Raw genomic sequence first — 21,314 nt, 5'->3', positions numbered from 1 at the left:
TGAGTGGGTCGATTGTTTTCACTGGGTGTCGGTCGGATTTTGGGGTGGAAGCATCAATGGACCAGGTTCAAGCTGAAAGAAACCGATGACAGTAGCAGTGGCAGTACCAGTTGATATTATTTGATTTTTGGCCGATTCAAACCGATTCAATTGAGTGGAGAAAAGGCGGTTGAAAGAGTGATGAAAAGCCACGAGTCACAAAAACTACGGCAAAAAACCAGTCTCGGCCATGTGTATATATAGTTGATAGACGATGATGCGCGACGAAGTGAAACTGGTGCGTTATCTCGATTCGAGTTCGTGCTTCTACCGGCGGGAGGAGGCTGTCACTTTTGGTTTCCCAGTTCACGAACAGACGACGATTCCGGCATACTTGTCTCCTGTATCACCCATTGTCCAGTACGTAGTCAACCCTATTCGACCATTCGACCCCCTGTGTGAGCCCCTGCTAGTCGTACATATCCCATTAGCGTGTGTCTTTTGTCAATGTAAACAGCCATCTTATGAGCTTGAGTTTGCTGTGGTGCAACTTGGTTGTCTAGGCTGTCTGTCCGGTGGTCTGTCTGGCTTGGCTGTCTGCTTTCGTCATTTCTCATACAAGTAAAATTAACCTTTACTGTACGTCGACCAGTTTGTTGTAGACTGGCTGGTTGGCGTACAGACTAGCCAGTTGACGAGTTACCCATTGTTGGAGATACTTGCCGAAATGTGCTGGCTGTTGAGCTTAACTGAGCTCAGTCGAGCGATCTGAAGGAGCAGACTTCTGGTAACGGTCTGGGTCATGAGTATCTTCGCGTCAATCAACCTTCACCTTCAACCTTAATCATTTGGTAAATGTCTTGCAATACCACTTGTGACCCGTATCACGCTCCGAATCCAAATCCAAATCCACCAGTTCAACCACTTGCTGCCATTTATCTTCCTATTGGAAGAATTGTTAAAACTTACCCTTGTGAATGTGAATGAAATTTCAAACCAAAAGATCTTGTTCGTAAAGGTCTCGATTGGGTCGCTTTCCCTGAGCACTTGTCGTGTACCGAACTGTATTAACTAGAAAGAGTTATTATAATAACAACTGCTAGCCCAAACTGAATCTTAAGACAGAAGTCAGTTTCTATATCACAGAAAAGTGTGAATAAGAAGGACAACTGAATCAACTGGAAAAAGTCAAGCCTGACTTGGGGACTCCGTATGGATACAGTAGAAATCAGAGTGGTAACAGACCTAACACAACACACTCATGTATACATACAATCCAATGCAAATCATTCATAGTAATACCGGTGCTATTCTCCTGCAGACAGTGGGGCAGAAAGGGGAGGGGGCAGAGAGGGAGGGGGTAATGTGCAAGCATACAGGGGAAACGGAAAGGGATATAACGTCTGATCTAGCTAAGACTCGCATCTTGCATTTATTATTCTGCATATCGTGGCCTAGTCTGTACAGGTACGTTCTGCACATGCAAAAGGGCTGCATATCAACTGATTTATTAACGACATTTCTACGAGCCAGAAATTGGTTTCCACTACCTGTATACTTGTATTTTGCAGTTGAAAAAATACCCCAGATTTAGTAGCTGTCGCGTATTGTTTGATTTTCCTAACAGTTTCAAGGTTTACGACCACAAAAGCTCTGCAACACAAAATTCAGTAGCAAAACTAAATCGGCGTTATCTCCGTGCCAGAGCATGCCGCCCCCCTACTGAGTACGGAAACCCCCTATCAGCACTCCAGAACTAGTACTAAAATAAATAAATAAATAAATAAACTATAACTGTAACTGTAACTATAAACTTACAAAGAAGTCAAACCATGGTTGGCTGCACCATGCATGGCAATAGCACTACTGGCACCTGGAGAAGTCAGACCCCTAACGGTCACACGTCGCTGCTAGCTCCAGGCGACCACACAAAACCAACCACCAGCAGGGGTGTCTGTCCCTGTACTACTAGAGAATAAGACCACAAACTGTCTAGGCTGCATTCTCGCTATTATTGATCACAGACAGCCATAGCTCATGGCGCCACTACAGCAGCACCACTGCCACTAATACTACCATTTACTACCACCACTGACAGTATTATCAGCACCAACATCACTATCACTACCACCAAGAGCACTACCACTACTGCCACTGCTGCTATTGCTGCTACTTCTATTACTGCTGCAACTAATAATTCTACTACCACGGCCAATACCACTGTCACTAACACTGCTGCTACCACTGCTGCTACTATTCCCTAATAATACAATTACAGGCTATTGCTCCTGCCAAGGCAGACTGCCTGCCTGCCAAAACTATGCTATACCCAGCCAGCCAGCCAGCCAGTCATACCCCCTGTTGTCATAACAAACCAACTCTGTGGGTCTGACCAGGCCGCCGGTCAATCGGTGCCTTGGTGCCTATCGTGTCACGCGCAAAATGCACTAGCTGACCTGGTGCTAGTAGCACGAATATTATTATCTCGATATTATTCTGTTCCAAAATATCGCCTTCACCTTTCACCGACTAACCCACTCTGATAGGTTGAATTCCTGTCAAAAAAAAACATAACCTCTTTATTGCCACCCCTTCTGGGAGTCTGGCCCCCTACCTCACATCCACACCCCCTGAAACACACATGACGTTGCTGCTGCTCACATTCTGGCCGGTGAACTCCAAAGATCCAACCGAACGAGCCGATTCCGATCGATTGGCATGCCAACCTGTCTGCCTCCGGCGGCTGGGGCTCCGCCCCAGACCCCGCTGCTCCTCTCGCTTCGCTCGAGTCGGTTCCGTCGACGGTCCCAACCATCTCCTGCGAAGCAGGAGCTACGGGATCTGGGGCAGAGCCCCAGCCGCCGGGGGCACACCAGCCCGTCAGCCGGTTGTTGTGGTTTATGACCGCTTGCATCTGGCTATGCAGACCCAATCCAGGGCCGGAAGCGATCTGCCAGATCTCGCGTTTAGCATAGTTTAGAACAAATTGATCTGAGATCTGGCGATTGTCCGATCTGCCATGCGAGGGGCAGAGCCCCGCCGTGCGAGATAGGGGTGGGCATGCTTGTCGACCGAACCCTGGCTTGGCTCCTGTCTCGGTCAGAGCGCCGAACCACCACCACCACCACCACCACCACCGCCGCCAACCACAATCCATCTCTCAGCTGATTTCAGTTTAACTGTGTTTGTAGTGGCTATTACCCAGAAACCATGACCGGCAATAATCGGTTATCTCACCTCAAGCTGACAGGCGGGTCCCGCAATAAAATCTCTCCGCTAATAAATTTTACTATAAAGGCCACACAAAGCTGACGACAATATACATACAGCGGCAAGACACCTCCTCTAAAGCCGACTCCAATTCGTACCGTACTCGGTACCCCTCCTGCCTGTTTCGACAGATTTCATCCAGCCCCTCCAACCGCCGCCGTTGGCCCCCTTCTCCACCTGCACGGTGACCGCCGATCGTTTTTCAGGGGTCATTCAGGGGGTGAGAGAGACTCCGGCGGCTGGGGCGCTGCCCCAGACCCCGTAGCTCCTGCTCCGCAGGAGATGGCTGGGACCGTCGACGCAACCGACTCGAGCGCAGCGAGAGGAGCAGCGGGGTCTGGGGCGGAGCCCCAGCCGCCGGAGGCAGGACCCCGTCCAGTACAGATTAATAGTGTATTAGTTATAAGAGAAAGTAGAAACACAGAATATGAACAACAATTTTATAATGCGAAGCTCGTTTAGAGAACGAGACCAAGGAGGGCGGCAGCGAGGCCCGAGAGGGGAGCGGCCAGGTGGCCAGCAGCGCCAGTGGCAGCAGTGCTAGCAGCCGAGTCGGTGGCCGAGGCCGAGTTGTCGGCGGCAGCAGAGTCGGTGGCATCGGCAGATCCGGTGGAGTCAGAAGCGTCGGCGGAATCGGTGGCAGAGGCAGACGAGTCGTCGGAGGTCGAGGCAGCAGCAGAGGACGAAGCAGCAGTGGTGGAAGTGGCAATTGCACTGACAACGGGAATCGCTTGGGTCTTAGACTGGGACTTAGACTTGGTCTTGGTTTGGGCCGTGGACACTTGAGAAAGCTCCTCCAAGGACTGCAAGCTGCTTTGGGACTGAGGAGCTTGAGACAGGATTTGAAGAGGCAAGCCAGAGCTGGTTGAACCAGAAGAAGATCCAGAGCTCAAACTGATGGTAGTGTCGTCATCAGTGATGGAAACATCGGCCTCAAGACCCTCTTGATTGGTGTAAACATAAGACTTGGAACCAGTGGTGTTGGCACTGGAAGGAGGGTCGTAACAGTCGACAGTGACAGACTCGACCTCGACAAAGTAGTAACCAGGGTCAGAAAGATCAGGAGCGTTCCAATCAATTGGACCACCAGCCCATTGAACGGTTCCTTGAGGCTCAGAAGAGTCACCACCGGGCCACACAGACAGTTGGATACGAGCAGGGGTTTGAGGGAATTCAGCAACACCGGTGGTAGAGTTGACGGTATCGGCCTTGTTAAGAGTACGCACAGCGTTGCCATCAACGTACCAGGTGATGGAATCCTCCTGCCAGTCAATAGTATACTCGTGGTAGCTAGCGTAGGTGCTGTTATCAACAGTAGCAGTAAATTCGTTGTCGTAGTTCAAAAGACCCTCGAAGTAGTAGTTGGTTTGAGCAGCAGTGACGTCGTTACCAACAAACTCGTAATCGATCTCGTCCTTGACGTTCGACATGAGAATAAAGTCGGAAACAACACCGTCCAAGTGAGAAGTCTTAATAACAGCAGTAACCTTTCCATACCAGATGAAAAAGTTGGAGAACAGAACAGTACCAACAGTGTTCTTGCGCATAGTAAGCACGGCCGAGCTGTTTTGCTCAAGAACCTCACCGGTGTACGACCACAGGTTCTTGGAAATGTCTCCGTTGTATTGAGTGTAGTATACGATGTCGCTGACATCGGTGAATGTATGAGTACCAGCACCGTTGGAACAAACGGGTTGAGGAGCACACGAATCAGCAGCAAACGAGTAACGAGCGTCACATCCACCCAAACAACTGACTCCTGAACCACATTGGCCATAGGCATCACAACAAGGAGACTCCTTAGGACATTTGCTACCAGCACCACAGCTGGGGGCCGAAGCAGCAGCAGCAAATCCCACCGAAGCCACTGCAGCAATAACAGTGCTAAACTTCATTTTGATAAATGTGTGTGAGTTTGAAATAAAAGAACCGGATAAAAGCAAAGAGCTGTGAAAAGCTACTGACCAAATCCAAATAAATTAAGGAGAAAAAAAATTTCTCGTTCAAACGACGACTTTGGATGGATCAATCGGATTGATCTAATCACGAATGAAACGAAAAAGTTAGGATGAATTCCAAAAACCAACCAAAGATCAGTTTAATAAGTCAAACCAACAAAAATAACCGTTGAATAATATATCAAACCAACGATTACAAATAGCAAGAAATATCGACCAAGAAAAAAAATTGGTCAAATTTCGAACGAACGAATTAGAATTTTCAATCAAAACAGAACGACTGGTCTGTGTTTAATGAAGGTTTAGTGTAAATAAAACACCGGTCTCACTAATTCTAACAAACTGTATGAAGTCCGACAACCCGACAAAAAGTAGAACAAGAAAGAAGAAAAAACACCAGATGCAGTCACCAAGTGCCAGCTGTGTTTATTTATACAGGCCAACATATGCAGCGTCTGTTTATATGTAACTCAGCGGACGAGGACGACTCGGAGGGGTTTGTTTTTTTTTTCTGGCTAGTGGGTATATTTAGATGCAGCAGGCCTGCCGCTAGCGAGATTGGCCTCGTCCCAATTGGGCAGTAATCTTTCATGTTGAAAAGCCGTTTATGCACAAAAGTGCGGACCATCCACAGGTGGGGTGCTATTTTGGGGGGGGCGCTCCCCACTAAGGTTTCAAACCCTCTGCCTAAACAGAGGGGTACAGGGGTAGTGTGCATGCTGGCAAGTGGGACCGACCCTGACCGGGGTTGGGAAGGGCCTACGAGTCATTTTAATCCTATATATAAAAATGGCCGCCTTGCATATATGTCAGGAAAAAGGGTCCATGTGTAAAAATAGCAACATCGGGTCAGAGGGGTCGTGCCTCCGGCGGCTGGGGCTCCGCCCCAGACCCCGCTGCTCCTCTCGCTTCGCTCGAGTCGGGCCGTCGACGGTGCCACCATTCTCCTGCGAAGCAGGAGCTACGGGGTCTGGGGCGGAGCCCCAGCCGCCGGAGGCACTGGTGGGCTGATGCCGGGGGGGAGTTTACGCTGCTGCTACATGCCGGAAGTGCTGAGATGGAGGGACGGATGGCCCGCACGTCCCGCTTGAGGGGGCATTCACGCTTCGCCAACCACTGCAACTCTATTGCCAGTAGGCTTCCGGGAACGGAGTTTGTAACTCGAGGGACTAGGTTGTTCCGGTTGGAAGGTAGTTATAAGATTTGTGTGCATTTACGTAAAAAAAAGGACAAAAAGTGTGGATAAATGACCACCTCCTGAACAGACGCTCAACTGCTTCGTGCCCCCGGAGAGCCGATCCTGCGATCAAGGGTTCGCCCCTGCCCTGATTTCTGACAGGATCTCCCAAACAACAGATCGCGCTGGATCAGCATCGCAGCCAGCGCGAAATACGAGGTTTGGACTCCAGGTGCACTTGCAGCTGCGTTTCAGGTTCCCTGGCAGACTCGCTTTATCGGACAGCAGCTGACACTTCCGATCTTACTCTTTTGGCTCCTGCTGGCCCACCTGGGCAGGCAGGCTCCTGTTCGCGGCTCAGAGGACTCGTCATTGTCACTCGCACGTCACAATCTGTAAACCGGCTCACTGGTTCTTTGCACCCCTTTTACAGGAGAAACTTCACTCACAAACTCGGGCTTTTCTTCTCATTCTCGATACCTGAAATCGATGCGTGTCGACGACGAGCTTGGTTGCTCCCACTACTAACTTGCTCCCGTGATAATATCCCGTTCACCACGTATAAAATCGGTCGGCCCAGCCGTTAAATTTTTCACGTTGCCCGCTGTTTGTTTACATATTTCCGCATTTTTGCCAAACTCTAAAATTAGCCAATTTCCAATCTGCCTGCCGCACCCTCGTTTCGTCCTAGCGTCATCGACACACCACGTCTTGGGCTAGGTTATACGTCACCCCAACGGCCCCTCACCGCACAACTAAAATTATCTTGGCTTTCTGTGGCAGCTGGAATCAGGCAATTCACACTGAGATCAGGGCCAGTTCCTGTCTCGCGGGTGTAGGGTGCGGCTTCCAGCGGCTGGGGCTCCGCCCCAGACCCCGTGGCTCCTGCTTCGCAGGAGACTGCTGGGACCGTCGACGGAACCGACTCGAGCGCAGCGAGAGGAGCAGTGGGGTCTGGGGCTAAGCCCCAGCCGCCGGAGGCAGGCCCGCAACCCGCTCGTAGAGCACGGGGCAGGTGCCCCTGGTTTAGCCTGATTGAGGTTTGGCTGTTAATTTTAGCAGCGTGTGTCGGTCCTAAAGATAGTATGGCGTGGTCTGGGAAAGTGCCCTGTCGAGCGTTAACGGTTTATATTTAGCTAGTTTGGGGGGGAGGGGGTCTGGACGCATGTGTTCTGTGGGGGGTTTCTTGTGAGGGGGGTCTAGTGATGTGGGTGGGCTTGACGGGCATAAATCGTGTATTTTAAAGATATAAGTTAATGTAGAGCGGTTAGAGAGGGACTACAATCTTGACACCGGAGTTCTTGCCCTGGCGAACAATGTCGAGAGCCTCGTCGAGAGCAGAGAGGCCGCCGCGGACAATCTTGACAGGGATGTGACGGAGGTAGGCAGGATCTTTGGCATAGCCCTCGTTGACCTCGCTGACTCCTTTAACTGTATCCTCAAACAAACCGGCGGGGCTGGAGATCTCGAATCCAGTAGCGCCGAACTTCTTCTTCTTGTCAATTGCAAGGTATGCCAGGGGGAAGTCAATGGCCTTGACCTTGGGGTTGACCTCCTTGATAGTCTTCTCATCGAAGTTCAGCGAGGTGAGCAAAACACTCTCACGGGTCTTGGACAGAACTGAGTATACATTTAAGGTGGTAGGAGGTGTAGTGATAGTGTCGTAAGCATAGGTGATGTCGTCACCAGCGTGCTTGGAGATCTGCTCCAACACATCCTTGTCATGGTAATCAAACACTGCTTCAGCACCGAGCTCCTTGAGAAGGTCGAAGTTGTGAGAAGAAGCAGTAGCAATCACCTTGAAACCAACCTTCTTCGCAAATTGGATAACCAATTGACCCAATGAAGAGGCTCCTCCCCAAACAAGGAAGTACTGGTCGTTGAACTTGGACTCGTGGTGGATAGGTAGCTTAGCCCAGTGTACAAAACCAATCAAACTGGTAATCAAACCAACTGGCAACGAAGCAGCTCCCTCCCAGGTGGTAACAGGACCAGCAGGAAGTGAATCACCCTTGGCATGTTCCAATTTGTTACCAACCTTTAAAGATCTATCAGCGTAAATAGCAGAGTACTCGGCAAAACCGCCGTTTTCAGGAGTAATGGCAGAAGCTCCCGAAACAAGACCAAACAATTGGTCGCCAACTTTGACTCCTTTAACATCCTCACCAACAGCTACGACAGTGCCAGCAACGTCGCAACCGACAATGGCTCCATCAACACCCAATTGAAAGTCCACATGTTTCCAATCAGTTGGATTGATAGCTACTGCCTCGTTCTTGATGAGAACTTGACCTGAAGCAAGCTTAGGAACGGCCACTGACTTGACCTCGCCCTTAGCTCCATTAATAACATATGCACTTTGTGTAGTAGGGATTGATGACATTTTTGTATTCTTGACAGGAAATTATTTGACAGTGAGCGACAATTGCTTTATTTACTGAAACAATGTAATACTAATCAGTTTTAATATCGAAAATGTGTAGTGAAGTTTAGACAAGAGCTTTACCAGGGCGCACTGATTGGTGTGGTAATAAGATGCTACTTTTTTGTTCTCCGATTAAAAAGTACCGAAATCCGAGATCCGAACTTACCTACTAATGTAGTGATTTTTGCTGTGCTTGGTAATTATATTCCGTCCCTGCAAGGCATGCTACATATTGCCCCAGCTTGTTGTTAAGTGGGGAATATACAAGTGTTTAAGAGACATTATATGATATCACCTCTATATATTAAAGTTTATAAGGCACACATATCCGCAACTATAAACTTATTTGTTTGCTCGTTTGATATAGTTTTATTATTACCGAGTAATAATGTTTAAGTTGTTTGAGATGAACTGACTCGATCGAAGCTACTTGATACCTGCTTGATCCACGGCATAACCGTTGCTGCACTTATCGGGTATGCCAACATGTCAATATCCCATGCCAAGCAATACCCAACAAGATACTCACGATATTTCGCTGTTAGCAAGGTCCAAACAGCTGCCTGGACTCTTGATACCCCCAATCGCCAGAGTCGTACCAAATCGAGGTTTGTGCGATAAACGACAAGATTAACTGCGTTATCTACATATGTCCAAGTTGGGACTGGCTATTTTCGATCTAGTTTGAAGTTACCTATCAAATTTGAATTTTACGAATTGTTGAAATATTAGCTGTTCACTATCTTTTTGTCGTCTTCTCACCACCCCGCCCGCTGACGTTGAATTGACCGACGTGCATCATGCAGTATAGAAGCACAGGGCGGGGCAACCGTTGGAGCCTGCTTCCCCCGTCTAAATTACTCATAGTATAGAATACTAGAATACTAGAATACCACTTATTAGAACTAGGTTCAATGGTCTGACTTGTCAAGGACCTGGGTAAATGTGGTTACTAAATAGCCCCAGGTTTTTCTAATTACCTTGCCCTCTCAAGATAGAAGATAGCTATAGAGATATACTGGACGCTGCTGCATTTGTACTAAAAAACAAAGAAATTAATATTAATACAAGTTATAAACCATTGCGGTTAGAGAGAGAACGACTATAGCGACCAAAGTAGTAGAATATGGTCAAGGGGGGGTGATCAAAATTGATGAGCATTTATTTGAGACTGTGAATATGAAATAGTGTTCTCTCCGACTCAATGGATTCCATCATGTAATGATAATAAATAAAACGAAGATCCACATAATGGATGTCACGATGCAAGTGGTGCCCTGTTCCAAAGTGGGTCCACGTGGAATGATGCTAAATAAGTAGGAGACGCAATGCAAGCTGTGCGCTGTCCTGAAGATGGCTCTGGGCAACTAATAAACGAGGAGTGACGATGCAGGTTGTGCTCTGTCCTAATGTCCTAGTGTTCCGGTCAATAACAAAAAGTAAATAATGGGTGGGAGGCAGGATGCAAGTTGTGCTCTGTCCCCAAGATTCCACAGAATGCCAAGAAATAAATGATGCTAGGCTTGGATGACATATTCTATCCGCCACAATGATTCCAATGAATGGGGATACGAAAAGTTGAGCTGATTTGTAATGGTGATCCAGGTGCGTGTTCAACATCTGTGGATGTAGTGACCACTGGTGTTGAAGTTGTAAGATTGAGACTCTGCTTGACTAGCTATCTCAGTACCACTCGGGATGAATACTACTGGCTCAACTTAAGGGCATCAAGCGTAAGGTGCAGCTTCCGACTATTCTAATTCTGAAACCAGCGTAAGATAGTGCCAATGTTCTTTATGAAATACCAGAACTAGCTTGGGCCAGTTGGAATTAGTGAATGACTTTGAGACACACCGTTATTCGAGCCACAGGTCCATACATGATAATTGCTCAAAACTCTTCGTACCAGTGAATGATGACAATTGTGTTCTGTGTTTCTGTGGAACCACTTGCACCCACTATTCCCTTATTTAGTAGCGTGAGGGTTGTTCTCCTTGACAACGATTTTCTTTTTCCAAAATAATTTCTGGCCCTTGGTCCACTTCTTTTTGGGAACTCCTGGAATAGACTCCTGTTGTACGCGCCATGGTCGTACGGGATCTGGAAGCTCTGGTTTAACATGTTTTAAAGCCCTTCTTATCTTGGCTCGTACAACTCTTGAAGGTGGTGTGAGTATGGATGCCACACAAATACCCCGGACAAGTTTGTTGGCAACTTTTGCAAATACAGACAAGTTGGATTCCTGGATTACCACGATTGGGGAATCTTCCTCGGGCTCCTGGTACTCCTGGACTGCCTGGGCCACGTTGCTTTCTTTCTTGAGTTTCATTGACTTCCTCTTTTTTTCTCCATTCTCTCTCCCAATTCTTCTTCCTTATCCCCTGTACTTTCTGAATTGTCTTGACTTCAGAAAGCACGATTCCCAGATTACCAAATATAAAACTTCTTGCATCTTCAATCACCTTGTAAGCAGAAATATCCCAGATAATAGTGAAGGCAACACAAATAAAAGTCTCAAAAGTGGAAAGACCAGAAATAATCTCAATCATTATTACTCAATTTACACAAGAATAACAACGAAAATAATAGAACAATAGTAGTAGTGACAATCACAAACACAAGCGCAATAATCTCAGAAAGGTTGGAAATCGACGATATCAAACTTTATCTGCGATTCAAACGACCTATCAATGATAAAAAGGAGAAAGAAAGGTGAAAAGAGCAGATGTGGGTGGAGTTGAAGCCGCTAGAGCCGCTGGCTCATTAGCACGTTCAAATAAATAAATAAGTTAATAAATGGATGCACGGGCCACAGGCCCCATTTATGTCCCCATTTTCAAAAGGTATGCAAGAGCCCAGACATGGTATGCTTGATCTCTGACATAAGATACTCTCGATCACTGAAATACAGAAGGGCTGAACACGCTGCACGCGACTCATATCGTCAAGTTGTCATGGAGTTCCACTCAATCAAATGACCATTATTTAGAATTTTATGTTTATGTTTATATACAAAAATTGGAGTCCATTTTATTTCTTTGTCTTCATCGATCACGCTTAGTTGATCGGCGATGAGCTAGGAGGTCTGGGTTTCTCGCGTCTCTATCTTGCATATGTATCATGCAGTACCGCCAATCTTCTCTAGTCCACTCAGATCCTAGAATCTAATTTTTAAGTGTTTACTTCATTCCTACCCCTACTTATTTATCAACTCTCCGTCTCAGTAACTTAGAGGAGTCATATTAGCGTTTCGTCCAGACTAGTCTTATCTATCAGACGTAGCCCTGACCTCTTTATAAGGCTGGTGGTTATTATACATTGAACTTAGGTGGTACCACGGTATTTTGGAATCTTCAAACAACACTGCGAATTGTTGTGGGATCGAACACCTTATCGTTCCCTAACCGAGAGTTTCGGGGAGCCTTCTTTTTAGTTGGTTGCTTTAAATGGAGGACTATTATTCTGTAGGAACTCCAACAGTGCTTTCTCGATGTCCGGGACTGTGGCATTGTCGCCAAGTTTTTAAAGAAAGATGTAGTCTGAGTTTCCCGGGATGTAGGGCTAAGCTGGGCCTCCTGGCAGGTGTACTCCGTGGCAGATGGAGTAAAAGGACCCCAATGCGGTCATATGCGCTCATGGTGTGACCCGAAACTTGTCCAGGCTCTTTTAAATGGCATAATGGTAGTCTTCAGCTGTCAAGTAAGCGCTAAACAGATCTATAACGGCGTCTTGAAAAGTACCCCATGAATTTTCGCTAATTTCGTCAACGTGAAGTCGCGCACTCATGCTCATATTAGCGGTAATCGCGGAATGACAACTAGAATGAAACATTCTAGATTGTCGGCATAAGGATATTGTTTGAGGATTTCTCTCACTGTAACAAACCACATGCGAATATCCATAAACGGAGAAGTTGAGTTGAAGCGGTGTTTGAAATACAACTCCCCCGGACGGGCGTTAGCTCTTTCATTAAAGTAGTTGGACAGGTCACTTTACGAAGGCGACGCTGAGGCCCTAGCGGCTGTGAGAATTTCTTTCAAATAAGTAATATAACTTCGCACCTCGCTCGAAGCGTTCAGCGGAAGTTCCACTGCTGAGTCCGTTTGAGTCGTCATAGTTGATGTAACTTCTAGAGCGATTTTGTTCATCAAATCAAGTCCCAAGTTACATAGTGGCCAATGGTATATATATATATATACATATAGATAGATAGGGTTAAGAAATGGCCCTACGACTGGCGCAGAACTGTCAATGGTCATGTAAGGTGTATGTATTCAGGGGTACCGTACGATAAGATAAGATAAGATAGACGTTAGGGTGAAAGAAACAAGAGTACTGCGATATTTCGCAACAAAAGGTGGTTGATTTTTACCCATCACCTCATAAGGAAGATGAACGATCTTTTTCCGGCTGCGATAAAGATTTTCAAGGGAACGAGATAGCAATGGAGGTAAACCGCATTCACATCAATGTTGCTGGACGACTGGTCTTTTGCACCATTCAGAACATATTACACGCTCAGAGTTTTGAACTAAAGGAGTAAGATTGCCTCCAAACCACATCTATTTATTATCCAAGTGAGGAACACTAGTGCTCAGAGCATCAGTTGTATCGTGTCACCACTCATTATTATTATTATTAAGGAGTACTGCCAGGCCAACGCAACTTGCATCGTGTCATCCGAGCTCCTCCTATTTATTTCATTCCGCATGGAATTACTATCACTACTGAACAGAATACAGATTACTCCGTGTCATCCCATGCACTAGCATTGATCAGTCTTGATCAACTTGGCCATTAACTACTGATCTGGCCTTGTATTCTGGTCTCATCTCTCTTGCCTTAAAGGTTCTTACTTGATTAATATTATCTCTTCTTTTGTAAACTAAATGTGCATGAGCCTCCGGCTCTTCTAGTTGCTGGTAGCTCTGTGAAAAATATTATAATTAAAATTTTATTGATGCTATTACAAAGAATAAAGTACAAAAGAGTTAAAGTCATAATTAGTCCTGGTGTCCGTCTATTAATAAATAATTGTGATTGTTTTACTGATTCTGTCCGACTGATCGTTAGCGCCTCCATTTCATTGGTCTCTACTACTGGGCGACTTCTGTTACTTCCTAGATCAAAGTAATTCCGATTCTCTTTCCGATTGGGGTTCCATCACTGAATCGCAGCCAAGGAGGCGCATAAACAGTGTTCTTCCAATGTCGTTGATCGATGAATCGCAGCCAAGGAGGCGCGAAACACCATTTGTCGTTTCAGGAACCGGAAATTACAAGTGTTGGAACAAAATAGAACCGAAGTGCCTTGATGTAGAGATGTGGACCAGAATTAATGGGACGCTAGATCAGTCTGACATTCAATCAGTAGTTTAACTGGGTACCATCCAAGCTCCCGGAAGAGGAGCCAGGTGGTGAGGATGAAAGTGGAAGAGGTGGTGGAGGTTGACTGATAGGGGCCCAAAATGCCCGCTTGATACCATCGATCTTAGTACTGAACCGATAATGATAATACAGTGATGATGATTGAAAGTCTTTGATACCTAATACTTCATCTGCGCCCCGGGGTCTGAGTGCCCCATATAGACGTTCACCAAATGTTTGTTGTGGGATAACGATGGGGGCCATTGAAAATTTGAACTTGACTGGTTCTTCTTCTTTCACCGTGAATTGACTTTCAACTAATGTTTCACACAACTCAATACTGTAGCCACTCTCGGCGTCAGGTTCAAAGTAGTCCGGATAAGGTTCCACTGTGCTGGTTGCCGGTTCTTCTTCTTCTTCTTGGCTGGGCTCAGTCTCTGCGTGGTTTTCTTCCTGGTCTCTCAATTGTTCGTGTTCATCATCCCCTGATTGGGCTCTAACTCCCCAACTGCTGACTTGTTTCTTCAACTTGTGAATCTGTTCTGAAATATAATTCCATCTCTCAATAATCGGGGACATTTCTTGGTGTGAGATATAATACCATGCGTCAATAATCGGGGCCACTTCTTCCTGGACCGCCCTACAAACAACAACTTTCACAGTAGACCAGTAATGCCAACCAAATTGGTGTATCTCTTTCCGATATACCATTGAAAATATAATCAGCCCAAATAATAAACTGATAATCAAACGAATACAACTGGGAATGAAATATCTATTCAAATTCGCAATAACAACTGGCATTGGTGAAAACTCCCTAGTAACAACCACCAAGTCTTTACAAGTGGGAACAACATCAACCAAGTCTTGACAAGTAGGAACAACAACAACCAAGTCTTGGCAACTAGGAATAACAACAACCAAATCCTTAACACTCACAATAACATCTTTAATAACCTTCTCAATCACTGCCAACTCCTTGTAAGGCTCAACAAACACAACAAGTTCCTTAGACATAGTCTCCCTCGGCTTAAACAGCCCAAACAGCCAATTGACACACTGAGTGTACCCAATCATTGCAAACAACAAACTAATAGTAATGTTCACAAACAGTTGATAAATAGTGATTCAACCGAAAAATCAGGTAAAAATAATCCTAAAAACAGTCCTTAACGAGTCTTGCAGTCCTTTCACACACTTTCCTACTGGAGAAGAAAAAAGAGAAAAGAGAGAAGAAAGAAGCAGAAAGTGGGAATTCATGCATCATTCAAATAATCAGCGAGCACAGAGCACATGATCCCCTTACCCGCAGCGGCGCATCCGTGCATCCAGGGTCCTCAGGGTCCACCTATGAACCACCCGTCAAAACGCCCATAATTGGAGTCAATTGACAGTCAACGAACAGCTGTGTTCATTGCCAAACATCTTCCGTCACCAGTGTGTGGTTGGATCCGTTATTTTCTATCCTGAACCCACACACTCGGGTTCGGACCAGCTATCTCAGGGGTACGCATGTAAACAAATAATGCACAGCCTTGCGTTATCAGACGCAGGGCCTGCATGATCCCTGCATCAATGTAAATCCCTGTGCGAAAATTCACCAGATGACACCTACCCATCATCCTTCCCAGTTTTACGGTTCATTAATACCGATATCGCCGTCGTTTTGCAATCTAATGAGTGCCTTTTTGCCGGCTTCACGCCTCCGGCCGGGGCTCCGCCCCAGACCCCGTGGCTCCTCTCGCTACACTCGAGTCGTTGGTCGTGGTTTCCACTAGCATGTTACACGACATATTTGGACACTTTCAGGCTTGTTTAATGAAAGAAACCTCATAGCTTGTTGAAAATTATATCCCCGGATCCCTGGACAGCTTGCGGTGCTGGTATTACTCTAGCGAAAAAGCCTGCCTGACGTCATCCTAGTCATTTTGATCATTAAATTTAAAGTGACGTAGTATAAAGGTAATCTAATAGAGTCAGGACAGCGAAAAGTTTATGAGATCTAGAGCGATAGGCATGACGGTGTTCCTGTGTAGATGTGAAACTTTCAGCCGCTTCACCAGATCACAGAAAGTTAGCGACTCTCATCTAACAATGTCCGATAGGTATATTGTGGACAGAGGCATTGTCCATGGGGCCAAGTCGATTCATGACATTAATCCTGCCACACTAATAGAGAAAATCGTCAGAGAACGGATTTATGAATCGCTATATTGGAAAGAGCAGTGTTTCGGGCTGGATGCTGCCACGCTGTGTGACAAAGCAGTTGACCTACAGTTCATTGGTGGCCATTACGCCAACCAGCGAGTGAGCCCATTTTTATGTCTTACCTTCAAACTGATTCAGCTTCAGCCTGAAGAGGAGATCATTCTAGAGTACTTGAATCAGCTTGATTTCAAGTATCTTCGAGCCATTGCCGCGTTCTATGTTCGACTGTTTTTTCCTGCAGAGCATGTCTACTCATTGCTTGAGCCGCTTCTCCAGGACTACCGTAAACTGAGATTACGAACGACCTCGTCTGTCAAGCTGACGTATATGGATGAATTTGTTGACTCATTACTGACTGGAACTCGAGTGTGTGATACCACGCTGCCGCGACTGCCCAAGAGAATCGCCCTCGAAGATATGGGCAAATTGGAGCCATACAAATCGCCACTCGAATCAGACTCAGACTCAGATTCCGACTCAGAATCCGGTGGAGAATGATCTCAACCTGCCTTTATTTAGATGGTTGAATGGGTTGACCATTTTGAGCATGCTGAGCTTTCGAATTGAGGTGCTGTCGGTAGACCACCCTCTAACCTTACCAGCTTTGTCTTGACACCTTTCTGCTGTCATATGTGGCTATTTGAGGTTGTATTATAAACGCTGCTGTCCCGTAGGCACCCGACTCGAGCGCAGCGAGAGGAGCAGCGGGGTCTGGGGCGAAGCCCCAGCCGCCGGAGGCAGGGTCCCATCCACCAAAACTTGGCACCTCGTGTATTATTTATTAACATGTATATATTTAAGAAACAGTCTTCTCCTTGAGCTCGATGCCGTAGTCCTCCTTGAGTTGCTTCATCAAAGGATAAGCAAACTCAGGGGTGACAGGGGCATGGACACCGGGGGTCTTGATAGTGCCGTTAAGGACCTGGAGAACGGCAACAGCACAAGGAACACCAACGAGCTTGGCCATGGCAGAGTAGCCGGCAGGGTTACCGTTCTCAACCAAGGTCGAGGTACGGGTCTCCTTCTTGCCGTCAGCCCATTCGATGACAAACTTGTGTTGGAGCATGACAAGATCCTTCTCGCCCTCCTCGAATTGCATCTTTTCCTCCAAAGTGGCACACAAAGTGTCAAGAGGGTTGTTACGGGGAGTGATGTGGGCGTCAGAGAAGACACCAAGCCACTTAAGACCGGCAATGATTCTATCCTTCTCAGCAGTGCTCTTGAACTTGGTCTTGGAAGAGATGGCCCAGATGAGATCCTTCTCGTCGGTAGAAGAAGAGCCCAAAAGTTGGGCAAGAGCGTCCTTCCAGGCAATGGGCTTGGAAAGGTAGTCGACCTTGTCGTCGGAAAGGAATCCAATATCAACAAGAACCTTGACGAACTCGGGGAATCCCTGGTATCTCAAAGTACCACGGACAATATCTTGGGCCTCAGGGATGTTGTATCTCTCCTTATAAGGAGTAGAGTCACGGTTAGGATAGGCAACAAATGCGTAACCAGGGTAGATGTAGTATGGAACGGCGTGGGCCATGAGCTCTTCACCAGTGATCTCGACAATCTTGCCGTCCTTCCAGTACTTGGCAGCATTTCTCAAAGCCAAAAGAACACCACGAGAAGACCAAGAAAACTTGTAACCCAATGGGTTATCCGAGTCCTCGGGAGCAGGCAAACCACCGCAGTAAGACAAGAAAGAAATGATCTTACCACCTTGCTTGTGAACCTCGTCAATGGTCTTGACAGCGTACAAGTGGTCAATACCGGGATCAAGACCGATCTCGTTGAAAACAACGATTCCTGCCTTCACGGCCTCTTCCTGCAACTCAAGCATGGCAGGAGAAGTGTAAGAGGTGGTGACAACGTGGGTCTTGCTCTTGATGGCCGACTTGATGACATCGGCGTGGTAAGTATAAGGAATCAACGAGATGACAAGATCAACCTTAGAAATGGCCTCGTCCAAAGAAGCGGTGTTGGTGACATCCACAGAAATGGCCTTGGCATGAGCACCTGCCAATTTCTTGGCCTTTTCGAGGGTTCTGGATCCTAGACTTGGGTTAGTTTTTGGTTCTGGGGAGTTATTGTGGGTGGAGGGTCTGCCTCCGGCGGCTGGGGCGTTGCCCCAGACCCCATTGCTCCTCTCGCAAGCGAGAGGAGGTTACTGGGGGATATCAGGCAATCGAATCGATGGGTCTGGTCTGGTCTGGGTTACTGGATTATCCCAGCAGCCATTTGTAAAGTTACCAATCGAAAAACAGTAGATAATGCTATCGCAGAAGAGAAATCAGGTCCTAGAAATACTTACCAACAGTCAATTCAATGTTCTTGTCAGCAGAGAGAATGTCAGCGGTGGGCTTGGCAACAAAGCCGGAGCCGAGAAGAAGGACCTTTCTGCACCATTGTTAGATTCTGGACTCTGATGGGTACACTTTGAGTGCAGCAACATCATCAACCGAGAAAAACTTACTGAACCATTGTATCTAAATCAAAATCTTAGTTACAGATAGACAAATTGTTTGACTTCACAGTAAAGATTTAAGTCTATATAAGAGTCAGCCAAAATAAGATCGCGGAGCGGCTGAAGTGAAAAATTCGGTCTAACCACCATATTGGCACGGATATGCCGATATTGTCTCACTTCCGGCTGGCAAAGGCGCATAGTCGCTTGTAGAGGTATGTTATTCTTATAAGAGATTTAGAACAGATGAGACCCATGCATGGCAACACGCTGTTTATGCTGTAGAAGGCAATTGTTTTTGAACGACACCAGCTCTCTGACAAGGTTTCAACTGAAACGTCCTTACGTGACTACAATGGTGAGTAGATTTTCTGTGCACTACAAGAAATGCGAGAAAGTTCATGGCCTTTTTTTCTGTATAATGGGAATTGGAACCAGACCGCGAGATAATGATGATCTGGTCTAGAGGCACTGGATAAGCTTGATACGCTATAAATTCACCAGTCGATTCACGTCTATCTAGTCAATCAGACGCTTTTCGTGAAAATATCAGAGCTGTCAAACTAACACAGGAAGAATACCGTGTATAATCATGCTGTGAAACAGTCACAGGCATTGCGAAGAGACCTGGAGACGTTTGCTGCGTCGCCAGAGACCAGTCCTCTCTCACTACAAGGTATGTTCAATACGGCCCTTATAAACAATACAACCCACATGATCAGTGTGATCTGACCTGGTAGTATAACTGTCTGTTGCGAACGAACCAATTGAACTGAACTAACAGATTCTAGGTCAAATATCGGCGACATTAACGTCGTTCAGTCGCACTATTGACGACTACTCCAATGCAGTATCAAACGAAATCATTAAAGAACGTAAAGAACAAGGCAAAGAGCGATTACAGCGGTTTCAGACCGAACTATCAGAAGCACGAGAACAACTGAGGCAACTGAAATTACAACGAGAAGAAATGATTCATAATGCTAATAGACAAGAGCTGTTTGGCCGACGACATGGAGCCACCGCCGCAGCAGGCTCATCAGCCGCAGGAGACGCAGCTACCCCTGAAAATCCGTATAGCGGGCTAATGAACAGCGGACCCAGTGGGATTTCGCGCGAAAACGGGCTCATGAGAGAAAAAGATGTGCTAAGCAGGGCCGGCCACCAGATAGACGAGTTCCTGGAAAAAGGGCGTATGGTGTTAGGCGATCTTGGCGAGCAACGAGAGCTGCTGAAATCGACGCAACGCAAGATATACTCGGTCGCCAGCACCCTGGGTGTGTCGAACGAGACCATCCGGCTCGTCGAACGCCGGGCTTTCCAAGACAAGTGGATCTTCTACGGAGGAATCATCTTCATGCTGGTGTGTTTCTACTACATTCTGAAGTGGTTCTAAGTGGCCGTGGCGGGGTGGGGATGTGCCTCCGGCGGCTGGGGCGCTGCCCCAGACCCCGTTGTGCTCGCTTCGCGAGCGGCGTGGGGTATGGGAGTTCAATATCCCGATCCTGGGATCCCGGCGCACCGACTCGAGCGAAGCGAGAGGAGCAGCGGGGTCTGGGGCGGAGCCCCAGCCGCCGGAGGCACGTCCCATCCACTGCAGGGACCCGGCAGACGACCCTGGACAGTTTTCACATTCCTATATTGCATAGCTTAATTTAATTTATTACCCCCTGCATGGGTTTATGCACCCCTGGATTCATGCTGCAATGCTTATGTATGTTAGAGCCTCAGATCTCACGCGACTAGTGTCTCTTTGCTCCGGTCTATAATTAGTATTTCGATCAAGGGTGTTTTCCGGGGTTTGTTTCTGGGTCGGCGGCTCTGCCTCCGGCGGCTGGGGCTCCGCCCCAGACCCCGTGGTGCTCGCTTCGCGAGCGTTGTCGTCAGGGTCCTGGCAGGTGCATGGTCGGTGAGGTGTGGTTTTAGGTCGGTTAGCAGGATATTGGCTGTTCTGTCGAGAGTGGGTTTGAGTGAGTGAATGGAGTCTTCAGTTGGCAGTTGGCCGAGAGAGGAGCAACAGCTGCTCGAACAGCCTGCTCGAGCAGCTGGAAATGCCGTTACAGTCCCTCTCTGACCGTATGTTTCATTCGGACGCCGAGCGTGACATGAAAATTTTTCACGTCGACCAGGTCAAAAGCTTTCAATCCCGGGTTCTTGGAAAGAGTTTTTTTCCAGTGGGACCTGCAGGGTCATCTCGCGCATGCAGCTTCTGAAATCTCACGAACCCACCGTTGACGGGTAGTGGTGGGTGGGCATTTGCCTCCGGCGGCTGGGGCTCTGCCCCAGACCCCGTGGCTCCTGCTTCGCAGGAGATTTTGCTCGGACCGTGGACGATACCGACTCGAGCGAAGCGAGAGGAGCCACGGGGTCTGGGGCAGAGCCCCAGCCGCCGGAGGCACAGGCATCTCCGATGTCGTAGAAGCTCGTTCCGATACTTGCGTGTCTGGTCGGGCGATCGCTATGGAAACGATCTCCGTTC

General features: G+C 47.3%; 4 protein-coding genes across 4 annotated transcripts; 1 reads left to right on the top strand and 3 right to left on the bottom strand.

Annotated features, from left to right (window-relative positions):
- Window positions 1–3,707: 3,707 nt before the first annotated feature.
- Window positions 3,708–5,144, bottom strand: UTR2 (Utr2p; the record flags this gene model as incomplete). Its single annotated transcript, XM_018879660.1, has 1 exon — window positions 3,708–5,144. The coding sequence occupies one exon, from the start codon at window positions 5,142–5,144 to the stop codon at window positions 3,708–3,710; it is 1,437 nt and encodes a 478-aa protein (XP_018737556.1).
- Window positions 5,145–7,651: 2,507 nt separating this feature from the next.
- AWJ20_2698 (uncharacterized protein) lies at window positions 7,652–8,767 on the bottom strand (the record flags this gene model as incomplete). The annotated part of the gene is made up of 1 exon (XM_018879659.1): window positions 7,652–8,767. The coding sequence occupies one exon, from the start codon at window positions 8,765–8,767 to the stop codon at window positions 7,652–7,654; it is 1,116 nt and encodes a 371-aa protein (XP_018737555.1).
- A 7,502-nt stretch (window positions 8,768–16,269) lies between these two features.
- On the top strand, window positions 16,270–16,881 carry AWJ20_2697 (Pre-mRNA-splicing factor 38A; the record flags this gene model as incomplete). The annotated part of the gene is made up of 1 exon (XM_018879658.1): window positions 16,270–16,881. The coding sequence occupies one exon, from the start codon at window positions 16,270–16,272 to the stop codon at window positions 16,879–16,881; it is 612 nt and encodes a 203-aa protein (XP_018737554.1).
- A 298-nt stretch (window positions 16,882–17,179) lies between these two features.
- On the bottom strand, window positions 17,180–18,211 carry LYS9 (saccharopine dehydrogenase (NADP+, L-glutamate-forming); the record flags this gene model as incomplete). The annotated part of the gene is made up of 1 exon (XM_018879657.1): window positions 17,180–18,211. One exon carries the CDS (start codon window positions 18,209–18,211, stop codon window positions 17,180–17,182), a length of 1,032 nt encoding a protein of 343 aa, XP_018737553.1.
- Between the last annotated feature and the right edge of the window lie 3,103 nt (window positions 18,212–21,314).

Source organism: Sugiyamaella lignohabitans, chromosome B (assembly GCF_001640025.1).
Source record: "Sugiyamaella lignohabitans strain CBS 10342 chromosome B, complete sequence".
Taxonomy (NCBI): domain Eukaryota; kingdom Fungi; phylum Ascomycota; class Dipodascomycetes; order Dipodascales; family Trichomonascaceae; genus Sugiyamaella; species Sugiyamaella lignohabitans.
This window is presented reverse-complemented; position numbering and strand designations above follow the sequence as displayed.